At 36.4% G+C, this 13,673-nt stretch overlaps 1 protein-coding gene across 2 annotated transcripts in view; it reads left to right on the plus strand.

Moving 5' to 3' along the window:
- The window catches only part of LOC128989589 (uncharacterized), a 68,001-nt gene that overhangs the window by 37,710 nt on the left and 16,618 nt on the right, over nucleotides 1-13,673 (plus strand). For both annotated transcript variants that reach the window (XM_054411507.1, XM_054411506.1), the window contains one exon: nucleotides 5,060-5,368. In XM_054411507.1, the coding sequence (XP_054267482.1) occupies nucleotides 5,060-5,368 (309 nt within the window). The remainder of the gene's footprint in view (nucleotides 1-5,059; nucleotides 5,369-13,673) is intronic.

Below are 13,673 nucleotides of genomic sequence, written 5' to 3' on the forward strand. Positions count from 1 at the left end.
GCGTAAAAATAAAAACAGGAAAGTTCCCAAAACTCACTCTTGTGGAACGCCAACTTTAAATCCAAAATATCAGAAAAATCTTTTTCTATCACTTCATGAATCTCTTCCTAATACTTCATGAGTTTAGTGTAAATATTGGTTTAGTCGTTTATAATAAATCCGTCTTTAAAAAATGTCTATAATCTATTAAACTTATCGTCTATTTCGTTTCATGTATGGTAATCAAATCATGTAGTATACAATATTCTGACTGATTTGCTACTCATTTACACTATGAACTATGAACTTCTTAAGCTTTTCATTACCACTGCCTCACTTATTTTCGCGTAATTTTTTCACCGAGTTTAACCTTCGGTATTCCGTAGTCAATTGACCCCATTTTTTATTATTCCTGTGGCTTTGGACGTTACTTATTTCAATTGTAATTTATGTTACATTCGTCTTCATTCAACAACCTAAACTTGTTTTTAACGTAAAAAACGCTAACCTTTAGTTTTTTTCTTTCGTCAAAAAAGACTGCATGAAGAACAGGTCCCTGCACTATGGGTAATGACTTCATCCCTATATAGCAGTTTCCATTCAACAATCACCTAACAATAGGCGAGCGAATAATCGATCAGCTGATGGTGACAGCAGGATGTAGAGGAGATGATTGAGTCGTTATGTCCCCACTCTCCTCTCACACTCGCTCACCTACTATGTGGAACTCTCCTTACGTCACAGTAATTAAAAACGAAATTGCTGCACCTGGTATTTTGTGGATTGCTCATTTCTGTAACTTTGTTCTTTGTGATTGTCTGTTGCGAATTCAATCATCAAGAAAGGCAATTACCGAAATATGGTCATGTATGATCATAATCTGTTTTCTTTATAAATACAGTTGCAAGCAGTATATTCGTTGTCTCATTGGATTCATTTCAATGTTAAGTGATTCAGATATTCAAAAAGGTAAATTTATTTTACTTACCCTACAACATAGGATACGTACAATATTTAAATGTGATTACCCAACTGACAAATTGGCTTGTTTGTTTTTTCCACGTCGCAGCTCATCAGGTTTTTAATACAAACCATTCTTACTTTCATAGAACTTAAATAGTTATCATTTTTATATAATTGAAGGGAGGAGTTCAAGAAAAATCTGTTATTATAAAAAAATATTGAAACTTTTTCTGGAACCTACGTAAACGTGGCTATATGTAACCAAAGAAATGAAAAAAAACTGTTAAGAATATTTTTCTTTTTCACGTTTTATAAAGGTTTACTAGATCATGTACGGATTCAAACCCGATGATTAAAACCCATAAAAGATAATTGATAACTTTTTGTTTCTAAGCGTTTCTTAAAGTATGCTCTATGATCTGTAGTATGGGTTTTGTTTGATACAACAATTAATGGTCCTATAGCATTTTTGTTTTAATTAGGTTTCATGTATAAAATTTTAAAAAGTATTACTAAAATATGTTTGATTGTTTGTCCTTTATGGACTCCGAAACCGCTCGACAGATTGTAATGAAACTTTCAGGCATTATTAAGCATTATTCAAGGATGGTTCGTGTGACGTTTGGTGCAGATCCGTCAAAAGGGCTCCGCCCCAGTGGTTCTGGAGTTTACCATGTTAACCTTATGAGTACTCATATTTAAATGGAGAATCTTAACAGCTGGTTCAACTAAACAATTTGATTATGTGATGTTCAATAGCATTAAAAAGTTAGTAGGTTTACCAACAGGGTGCAGCACTATTATTTTTTTAGAAGCAAACGAACTTCAACCTGGACGTGATTGAGCCATCCGATCGAGCTCATCTTGAAAATGAACGAGTATTTGACATAAAACCACATTAGGACAGGACGACGTCTGTCGGGCCAGCTAGTCTATATAAATAAAATTAGAGTTTTGTCTGTACATTGCTTAGAATAATGAACTTTTTGGTTATTTTTACATTTCATAGGTCAGAGAAACCGAATCAAACCTTATCTCAATTTCTGTCTGTCTGTCTGTCTGTCTGTCTGTCTGTCTATCTGTCATTCTCTTGGTAACGCTAAAATACGCACTTTATTACAACTACTCCTCAATAACTATAGCACTGTCCCGCCTGAAACTTATTTTCCAAATACTATACATATATGAGATGGTTTTAGACGTATTTCATCGAATATGAGACAGTTAGATATTTAACAGTAAACCCTTGAAAATCAAGTTTTTGTCGATTTTTGACGTGGAATTTCTGGAAGCCCATGTTAACCTTATGAGAAATGAAATTATTGAATCTTAACAGCTGTTTCAATTAAACAAGTTGGTTCTGTTCTGTGATGTTCAATAGCATTAAAGTTACAAGGATTACCAACAGGGTGCAGCACTAGCACTATTATTTCTTTTACATTTATGACAACAGCTAATTTGCAACCTGGAGGCGAGTGAGCGTAGCGAACGAGCTAACCTGAAGGCAAGTGAGCGTAGCGAACGAGCTAACCTGAAGGAAAGTGAGCGCAGCGAACGAGCTCCAACATACAGGTGAGTGAGCGTAGCGAACGAACTTCAACCAGGACGTGATTGAGCCATGCAAACGAGATCAGATAGTAATAATTTATAAATAAAAAACCTTTTTAAAACAAAACGTTTTTAAACGCACTAAAAAGTATGAAATAATTTATGAATATGTGGAGAGTATAAATACTTTTAAGATTTAAAACAAAAAACGTGGGGTGCATGCAATAGATAGTTTACAATTGTCAATTACATTCACCTGTTGAACTAATGTATTATTATCAACTGCATGCACCCCACGTTTTTTGTTTTAAATCTTAAAAGTATTTATACTCTCCACATATTCATAAATTATTTCATACTTTTTAGTGCGTTTAAAAACGTTTTGTTTTAAAAAGGTTTTTTATTTATAAATTATTTTCTATTTTTTAGTTTTTAATGTGTGTGGATGTTAAATCTATTTCAAGCGTCTATAACAGATTAAGACAGAGGCACGTGGGAAATCTAAGGTTTATTTGAGTTTCTTTTCATAGAATTATGTATTAGATTGAATGTATGGCCTACCTACTAACTATAAATATATCAATCTATTTAATTTATTGTTTACTTTATAGAATACTAAATAAATTACAATTGACATTATTAACAAACACCTTTATATATGCAATCAGATTGTTTATCTTTATTTTGAAGCTTTTGTTTGTATAAAGAATCTCTTGGGAGCATAACCTGTACCTCTTAACCTCTGCTCTTGGAACTGTCAAATTTAAGTATTTACAGCTGACTTAAATTAATTTATATATTTACATTCTTTAAAAATGTAAACATGGAAAATTTGGAAGCCCATGGGGCGTAACCCAAGGGTAATATGAAAATTAAATGATATAATGTTGCATTGTCATCCATTTGTGAGCTATTTTTCAAATTTCAAGTCTCTAGCTCATTAGGAACTTCGTTTATAATTGATATCAAAATTTGTAGGAAAGCGAGCTAATAAAAACAAGCCCATGGGGCGTAGCCCAAGGGAAATATTAAAATTAGATGATATAATATTGCATTGTCATCCATTTGTGAGCTATGTTTCAAGTTTCAAGTCTCTAGCTCATCGGGAAGTATCAAAATTTGCAAGAAAGCGAGTTAATAAAAACAAGCCCATGGGGCGTAGCCCAAGGGAAATATGAAAATTAAATGGTATAATATTGCATTGTCTTCCATTTGTGAGCTATATTTCAAGTTTCAAGTCTCTAGCTCATCGGGAAGTTAGTATAAAATTGATTGCAAAATTTGTACCGGACAAGAAAGCGAGCTAATAAAAACGTTTTAAAAATAAAAGTAAGCCTACCGTTATAGGATCGACCGGCAGACACAGAGGTAATTTAACCTTTTATTGATTGTCATACCGATCCGGAACAACAAAAAACAACATAAAATGAAGCTATGTATAATAGTTTGGCCAGCATATCTTAAAATATGCAAACCAACTGCTGTTCGTTATATAAGAAGGTTTCAACTGAATATTATAAGATCCCCGTGCGTAGAACGGGTACACAGCTAGTTTATTATAAAACCAAAATATGTCTAAATAAAAATTGTTATCAGTTTTTCCATGAACTCCCCCTTTAAAGAAAATAAAACTCTATTCTTCTTCTTTTACTTTAATTAACACGTATTTGTAGAGTAACCTTCTTAGCTTTTTGCTAGAAAAATGCATTGAACGTTGAGAAAGTAAGTAACTAAAACTCGTGACGTCATGTGATAATAAAGGATGACTTTCACGAGGTGTAAACCTCGACCCGAATTAAGCTGACTTTACCGTCTGACTGACATTACTGTCCTGTTATGACTTTTCATTTGGTCCATCTCCGTAAAATCGTAGTTGATTGGGATTGCCTATGTTTCGTATCAAGAAATTTAATCACGATATGTCATTGGTATCTCTTTTATATCCTTATGCGTGTCCAATACAGTTGCCTTTTATGTAAAATATTTGCTATAAAACAGTTGAGGATTGTAAAATCTACGTCGTATATAAACGCATACACTATTTAATTAGCGAAACACGCTAATGTATGCAATTACAATAAGATTTACAACGTTGGATGGTGTATTTACATACTTATTTAAAGGTTGTTCCAGTTTTTATCTCACATTGACTTTGTAATACTGTCTTCTAACCGAAATCCTTTCTCTGTATCGAACTCCGGGGGAGCGAGCTGGTCTAGTGGTATGTGCGGGACTTCGATCCCAAAGATCCTGGGTTCAAATGCCGCTAAATCACCAATGGACTTTATCTATTTTTTTTTTTTTACTTTCGTGATGGAAAATGTCCGCAATGAACCTTTGAACAACATTAACTCACCATCACCAACAATGAACTTCAAACAAAGAAAGGACTTTATCTAAGTGATAATTCTTCGGAACCCCTAGGTCTAGCCTGTAGTAATGTGAAAAACAATCCTAGGCTCGTTCTAAAATAATTAACGAACTTCAGTTTGGCACACCTTTCCACATAGAGCACAATATACTATTCAAGCACTTACATAATATATCTAACCCTGATGTTTGTCCACAGGCGAAGCTGGGCGAGGAGACGTTCGGAGGAGCGGCCGATCCTAGGGGTGGGCGAGAGAAGCGACTACTCAAGACTGTCGGGGTAGTGAAGAGTGTGAAGGCCGTAGCCACCAAGGCTGCGGTCGCGGGTGCCAAAGCCATCGGCGCTAAAGTGCTAAAGTCAAGCGCCGGTGTGGCCGCTGGGGCGCTTGGACTTAAAGCCGTGGCAGGAAAAGCCATAGGTGCCAAAGTGAAGGCGGTCGGTGTTAAGGCCATCGGCACAGTGGCTGCGCTTGGACTGAAGGCACTGCTGCTCAAATTCCTCTTTGGGGTGAGTTACATGTTTGTGTGTTGATAGTTGTAGTAATTTTGTATACCCTTGGACCATCCCTTAAAATTTGTCTTGGGTCTTTCAGTAGTTTTGAAATGGACCATTTCGTAGGCCAAGAGGAAATTATAGGACCTATTTGGGTTTCAAATTATCCAACAAACTAATTACCAGGTACTTTGCAAACATTTGTTCACGAAAACCTTGAGCAGGAGCTATACAAATTATTTATAGGTCTTGACAATTGGAGACATGTTTCAAATGTTGCTGATCTTGGTGTATTTCAGGAAACATTTCCATGTTCATCAACCATTATTTTACAACTTCAATCTGTAAACGTGGAACGTACTAACATTCTTCCGTAACCTAACAAACTCTAGATTCCCAGTCTGGGTGTTCCATTAGCTAGTTCTGTTGCAGAATATCAACAAAATAATAACCCAGACGGAGAAATTACTGAATCAGCTGGATGCCTACAATAAGGTACAGAACCAGAAGTTCTCCCAGCAACTGTTTGGCCACGCTCCCTGCAAGTACCCTGGGGGTCACCCTCATGGGGCGCCCGGTGGCTACCAGGGGGCGCCCGGTGGCTACCCGGCCCCTACGGTGGCGCCGGCGTACTCGCCACTACCCCTACCTGAGGTGAGAATCTTTAAAAGTTAAATAAGTCATTTAAGAAGAATTCATCAAAAAGAGGAAGTGTTTTATGCTTTAAATATTCATAGGAGGTTGAGTAGGCTCTCGCTACTGTAGGGGAATTAATTGGTAGCATTTTGTTTAAAAAAAATTTCGTAAATACTAAGTGTACAGTGTTTTGTTTTCGGCTACTTCTACGTATCGTTATTTTTATGACTTAATAAAGGTCCTTTTATATGAGAGTAAAATAGATCCAAATAGGGTTTCACAATAATGATTTATATGCGTTTTATAAATTTGAAAAGTGAAAAAATAATAGTACATCTTGTCATTAGTTATTTTTTAAATAATTCAGTAAGTTGTCTTTACTCAAACATGGAACTTGAAATCAATAAGAAGAGTTTACCAAACTGAATAATTTAAGCTGATTCCCAGCGCTGACTGTAATAAAAACTTGATAACCGTCAATAATGTTATACTACATTCAACTATTGTAAAAATATCATCTGAACCCTGTAAATGGTGATTTTATGTAATATTTCACTAGTTTTAAGATTATTTTCTGTATCTAAAAAAAAATCTAAAATTTTATTGCATTTTATAGTCCGACGTTTTTAAGCTGTCATGAATAGCAGCGTGTAGCAAAGGAACACAAGACATAAACGTACAGGATAAATTTACTATGTAAATAAGCTTTTCCAAAATCTTTTATACAAATTTGGTAATTGAAGTCGTATAAGCAATATCTAGGTTGGTTTTCAAACACATAGAATTTTATTCTGTCTAGTAATTTTGATTTCTGTCTTTATTACAAATATTTGTATTAATTTTGTATTTAATCGTGTAATATTATTTCATTTTATTACACACTATGAAAAGAGTTTCATAGAGATTCTTTAATGAAGATTGATAAATATTGAATAGGGCTACATTTAATTTTGAAAATTAAAAGTTAGCTCATATAACTGCCTATACTTGCCAACTTAAAGAAGGCGAGCTTTACAAAAAAATTAAATAATAGAAAATCAGAAAAATTTATTTTTATGTTTATGTAGTGATAAACTGAAGTCCTAAATTCTTTTGAGAATGAAAAAAACGGCAAACCATCACATACGAGCAATACTTTTTCTCTCCTTGAAAAACAAATCACATAGTCAATACTTACTGAGTGATATTCTAAACCGTGTTCTTTGAAAGACCCGTGTCCCAAAAAGAATGGATCAAATCTACAGCTTAATATACGTGTTACCTAGGGTCGTATAAAAGTAAACTCTGGCATTTTAAAGTTTGTTTAGTAACCTTTAACAGTAATCAGCTATTCCATTATTGTTAGCACGTTTGAATTTTCAAAACATACAGTTGCAATATGGAGGTGAAGTTGAAAGCACAGTGTATTGAATGAAGAAGTGATTTTCTTGTCTGATGGTCTGTGAAAAATGAAGTGTATCGCTCGCTGATATCAAACATAGATAAACTAAAAGCAATGATGAAGCAAATGGAAGCCTTTGAAAAAATATCTAATGAAATACGCCACAGTGTGCTCAGAGCTGGAACACCAACTTGTTCTTCTTCGAGCAAATAACGGAGAACATGTAGATGTTAGGCGGTAAAACCATGGTAGGAAAAACTTAGGAAAAAATTGTATAAACAGTCAACTTCTTATCTTCAAAAAGTGTTTATGCCAGTTTACTTTTAAACCATTATTTTTGGGACACCCGCTATTTTATGTTCTGTAACTTTGTTAAACAAAACTAGTTTTAAGCACTTTGTGTACTATTTTTGACGTTTTATTGATTTACAGGAGGGGCTTCAGCAGACTCAAGGATACGTGTATAGAAGGCGAAGACGATAACCTACAACAGTCCTCAAGTCATCGCCATCTTTTCCTCATCTTCTGTATATAACTCGCTTCTATCATCGTCGCGCGGTCATCTACTAACATACGCTCATTCATTGTACATTGTGTAAATTGTCATTAAATCAAAACACTTGCCATCCACACGTATTCTTTATGCCTACTCTTATTTGTATCATAGGTGTGAGTTATGGAATTTCAGAAGTCAAATGTTTCCTAAATGATTTCATCTACGTTTAGATTTATTACAATAACCACTCTTACATAAACATTATTTTGTACAGTAGAACCTTGATAACAAGTCTTTCATGGGGATTATAAAATAAGACGTGTTTTCAAGGTTGACTTCTTATTGAGGTTAGCAATAATATGTTTAGGGTGATGTAAATTTAAGGCTATTTTAAAACGACATTTGCTATCAAGGGCTACTTGTTATCGAGGTTCCACTGCATAAAGATTTGAAGACATAACTATTTTGGTTAGTCTATCAACAATACCCATATGGCCATATGTTAAGAAGTCCTCTGGGGATATTATAGTTCGTACCTACGGCCGAAAATGAGGTTTGCCGGCACGAGATAGCAATCAAACACATGTTTTATGTTCGAAGTCTCGAACATAAAACGATCGAGAGTTGTAAAACCATTTCGGTCCGTGGTACGAACTCTATTTTTCACCACACTATACCCTATTACCAATATTCACCACAATAACAATGCACACTGATAGTCAACACAACTACAACTTTAAGGATATGTGAAGAAATAATTTGAGGAATCAGCATAAATAAAAAATAAATAAATAAGTATGAATCATCTGCTATTTGATTTGTTTACATTATTTGTTTAGTTTTTGTAAATAAATAGTTTTTGGTTGAGTTTACTTAAAATGAGTTTTAATAATTAATTATTCTATATTGGCGACGAGAAAATGCCGAGGAAAACAGACCAGTCTCAGTATAGGAGTGTAATGGACTGTAGTAACATGTCTTGCATACAAGATAGAATGAGCAGATTTTCATTTAAAGAGTATAATAGTGAACAATTGTGGGAAGACTACATAGCTCGTTTTGAGTTGACCTGCAGAGTTAAGGGACTGGGTGGTGCTAACACAGAAGAACAAGCGGCTCGGCGAGATCTTCTATTGGCAAATATCGGAGAGGAGCACCTCAGGGCACTGTCGGACCAGATGTATCCAAGGGCCTGGGAGGAGTGCACCTACGACGAAGTCAAAGAGGAAGCCAACCGGTTGTTCAAGCCTACAAGGACCCTTTTTGCAACAAAGTTTGAGTTCGAAAGAGCAATAAGAAAAGATGGTGAGACATTTATTTTGTTTTATAACAGATTGAAGTCTTTAGCTAGAAGTTGTAAATATGGAGATAGCTTAGATGAGCGAGTACGAGATAGGTTTGCAGTAGGAAGCAACTGTCCAGAATTTGAAGTCGAAGTCAGACAAAGATGGCCCGAGGGAGTTAATAACCGAGGTGAGCGTGTTAAGTCAACAGTAGTACTAGAGTTAGCTCAATCTATGGAACGAGCGAGAGAAGAAGTTTCCAAACATTCGTGTAAAAATGAGATTCTTAAAGTAAGTGACAGTAAGGAAAAGAGGAAACCAGAGGTACAGAAATCTACTGGCTTCAATAGGTGTTATAGATGTGGGTTTACACATGACCCTAGTGAAGATAGGTGTCCTGCTATTTCTGCTGTGTGCAAGAAATGTTCAAGGAGAGGCCACTTCGCAAGAATGTGCAAAAGTAAACATAATTTTTTCAAGAGAACAGATGGTAATTTGAGAAAAGTAGATGATTCTTGTGATCAAACTTACGATGATGAGTGTAGTTCTGATATTGATGTTAGCGGAACACAAATTAGGTCTGTCAAGAGTAAGGTTCCCAGAGCTACGATAGATGTAGAATTGAACGGGTATAATGTTAGAATGGAGTTTGATTCAGGAGCTCGGGTAAGTGCTATAAGTTTGTCTCTTTGGGATAAGATCAATTCAAGTGGCGAATCTCTAAAAAAGACGTCTGATGTAATCACTGGCTATGGGAAAAATAAGCTAAAAGTCATGGGTAAGGCTTTTGTGGACGTTACTTTACGTAATCGTACTAAGCGATTGCCAGTTATTGTATTACTAGAAGATGATGTTCCATTATTTGGGTTGCCGTGGAGTGTAGCTTTCAATCTTAGTTTGCCTAGGGAAGTAAGGGTTAGGCGTATTGATAATGGAAAGACAAATAGTAAAGAGACAGGCAAGAATGAAGAAAGTTGTAGAAAAGAGTTACAAAAAGAAGTTGTGACATTAACTCAGGAGTTTTCTCAACTCTTTCGTGATGAGCTAGGAACGATATCTGACTCTAATGAAGTTATCCATCTAAAAAGTGGATCAAAACCTGTATCTTACGGGGCACGACGAGTTCCATTCCCCTTAAGGGAGGCAGTGGAGAGAGAATTACGGCGATTAGTACAGGAAGGAGTTTTGGAAGCAGTGGATCCTTCCGAAACACCGATAGAATGGAGTACCCCAACTGTCAACGTAGACAAGGGTGGAGGTAGAGTCAGAATCTGTGGCGATTTTCGTACAACCTTCAATCCAAACATAGTTCCGGAGAGACACCTCTTGCCGACCTTTGATGACTTGACTTCCAAATTAACTGATGGAAAGATATTTTCAGTGATAGATCTTCGAGACGCATACTTGCAAATGAAAGTACACCCTGAGTCACAAAAGTATCTTACAATAGCAACTCATGTAGGCTACTTTCGCTACAAAAGGTTGCCTTTTGGTCTTTCCTCAAGTCCAGCAAAATTTCAAAGGTACATGGAAAGTTTACTAAAAGGACTTAATGTTGGAGTTCTACTTGATGATATAATCATTTCTAGTAAGGATACGACCACCCATATAACCACTCTTAGAGAAGTTTTGAGGCGGCTAGAATCAAGTGGAATAAGAGCAAAACTGTCAAAATGTAAGTTCTTTCAGAAGTCTGTAAAGTATTTAGGTCATACAATAGATGGGAATGGTATTCATCCCTCCGAAGACAAAGTTGAAACCATAAGACACGCACCAAGGCCAAGAAACGTGAAAGAATTACGAGCTTTTCTAGGGGCACTAAATTTTTATGAAAGGTACATACCTAATCTTCATGCGATCGCTTCGAGCTTGCATAAGCTGACTGGTACGAAGACTAAATGGAAATGGACTGACACCGAACAAACTACGTTCGACAAGTTAAAGAATATCCTGTCATTAGAGAATACATTAGTCCCATACGACATATCAAAGCCGATCATTGTTGAATGTGATGCTAGTGAACAAGGGGAGGGTTCAGTGCTGTTACATTTGATGCCGGATGGAACGGAAAGGCCAGTCATGTACGCCTCGAGGACACTAACGGAAGCAGAAAAAAGGTATGCTACAGTTGACAAGGAAGCACTGGCGTTAGTTTTTGCCGTGAAGAAGTTTAGACAATACCTCAGTGGAAGACATTTCAAGGTGAGGACGGACCACAAGCCACTTGAAAGAATATTTGGAATGCATCGAGATCTTACCAAAGTAGTAAACAACCGCTTGGTTCGTTGGGCTTTGTATTTAATGGAGTATGATTTTGAGATCCAGTACATCAAGGGACAGGATAATTGTGTAGCTGATTTTTTGTCTCGGTTTTCACTCAAGACACAAGAAGTATTAGATCCAGATGAGAGAGAGATTCGAGCATTGGTTCAGGAGAAAATTGACGTAGTTTATCAAAATCATGAACTTGAAAGAGAGTATAAGAAAGACCCAAATATGAAGAAACTTACAGACTACCTGGAGCATGGTTGGCCAAAAGATACAGAAAGCTTGCCATCATCTATGAAACCATATTGGAATAAGAGAGAAGAGCTGACATTAGAAAACGGTATAATCATGCGATTAGGAAGAATTGTGGTGCCACAGATTTTGAGAGAAAATGTATTGAAAGAACTCCACAAAGGACATCCTGGAATAGAGGCCATGAGATCCCTATCAAGGTATTATGTTTGGTGGCCTAATCTGAATAAGGATGTTGAGGTTTATGTCCGTAGATGCCACCCTTGCCAGAGTAACCGATCATTTGACACAGAAGTGCCTCTATATCCTTGGAATGTGCCAAGTGATCCTTGGGAGAGAATTCATCTCGACTTCGCAGGTCCATTTGACAACCGATTCTGGTTAGTAGGAATCGATGCTTACTCAAAATGGGTTGAGATCGAAGTTATGGACCGTACGACAACTGCTGCTCTTGTAAATAGATTAAGGACTTGGTTTTCGAGGTATGGTATTCCTAAAAAAATTGTATCCGATAATGGCACCCCATTCACGTCCCATGAGTTTAAGACTTTTTGTAAGAACAATAACATATGTCATGTCACATCAGCGCCGTATCATCCAAAAACCAATGGTTTAGTGGAGAGGATTATCAGAACCTTCAAGAGTCGATATAGTGCTTGCAAACAAGAAGGTCTCAGTTCATCACTTGCACTTTTACAAGTGTTGCTTGCGTATCGAAACACCCCACAAAAGACCACAGGACAACCACCATCAGTCCTTTTCTATGGTAGAAGATTACCAACAGCTTTGGATAGGTGGAGGTGTAATAGCAGAGAGAGAATAGAAAATCAAGTGTGGCGACAGAAGTACTACCACGACTTAAAATCCAAACAAAAGGAGTTTTCTGCCAAACAAGAAGTGTGGGTTCAAAATGAAACGAAGAAGGGCTGGAGACCAGGAACAGTACAAGAAAGGACGGGAGAGCTGTCGTACACAGTTGTAGTTGGGGGAGATGTAAAGAGGAAACACGCTGACCAGCTGAGAGCAAGAGAAGGTGCAACTGATCCACCTCAATGGAAAATGCAATTGAACCTGAAATTGATGATTTACATAGTTTCGGAAACTCAGCCTAAATTGGGTGGGGAGAAATGTAGGATTATTGTTACCAGCTGAGTTATGAAGTATGAATCATCTGCTATTTGGTTTGTTTACATTATTTGTTTAGTTTTTGTAAATAAATAGTTTTTGGTTGAGTTTACTTAAAATGAGTTTTAATAATTAATTATTCTATAGTCCCCAAATAACGATGACAGCTGACATTGCCAGCAAAATAGTATGTTTCGTACCTAGGGCCGAAAATGAGGTTTTGCCGGCTCGAGATAGTTTTTAAGTTCGAGACGAAGTCGAGAACTTAAATCGATCGAGAGCTGCAAAACCATTTCTGCCCGTGGTACGAACGCTATTTTTCACCACACTATACCCTATTACCACTATTCACCACTATAATAATGCACACTGATAGTCAACACAACTACAATATTAAGGTTATGTAAAGAAATAATTTGAGGAATCAGCAAAAATAAAAATAAATAGTTGCTAGGCAACGGCGACAATAACACAATTATATTGCAATGCTAAGGATTTTGATTGTGTATTTAAAATGCATTCATGTTTTAAGTAAGTAAGCGGGCAGCTGATTTTGCGGCCCCGGCCTGTAAAAACCTGCTCGGTCCCCAAATTTCGATGACAGCTGGCATGGCCAGCAAAACGTAACTTTCAGCCACCAATTAACGTATGTAATACAGCCAAAAACATCATAGTGTGGTGAAAAGTAACTTTCAGCCACCAATTAACGTTAAAACAGTTAAAAACATCATAGTGTGGTGAAAAATTTATAAATTGTATATTTTGTTCCTAAACATGCTCATCTTCAAGATAAAATATTCAGGTATTGAACTATACCTGAAATTCAAAAGGACGGATATTTTTTTAACTACAAATATTAGCTGGGGTCTATTGAACCTA

Source organism: Macrosteles quadrilineatus, unplaced genomic scaffold (assembly GCF_028750875.1).
Source record: "Macrosteles quadrilineatus isolate MER2022 unplaced genomic scaffold, UCM_ALF_1.0 Scaffold_3__2_contigs__length_128488019, whole genome shotgun sequence".
NCBI classification, from domain to species: Eukaryota; Metazoa; Arthropoda; class Insecta; order Hemiptera; family Cicadellidae; genus Macrosteles; species Macrosteles quadrilineatus.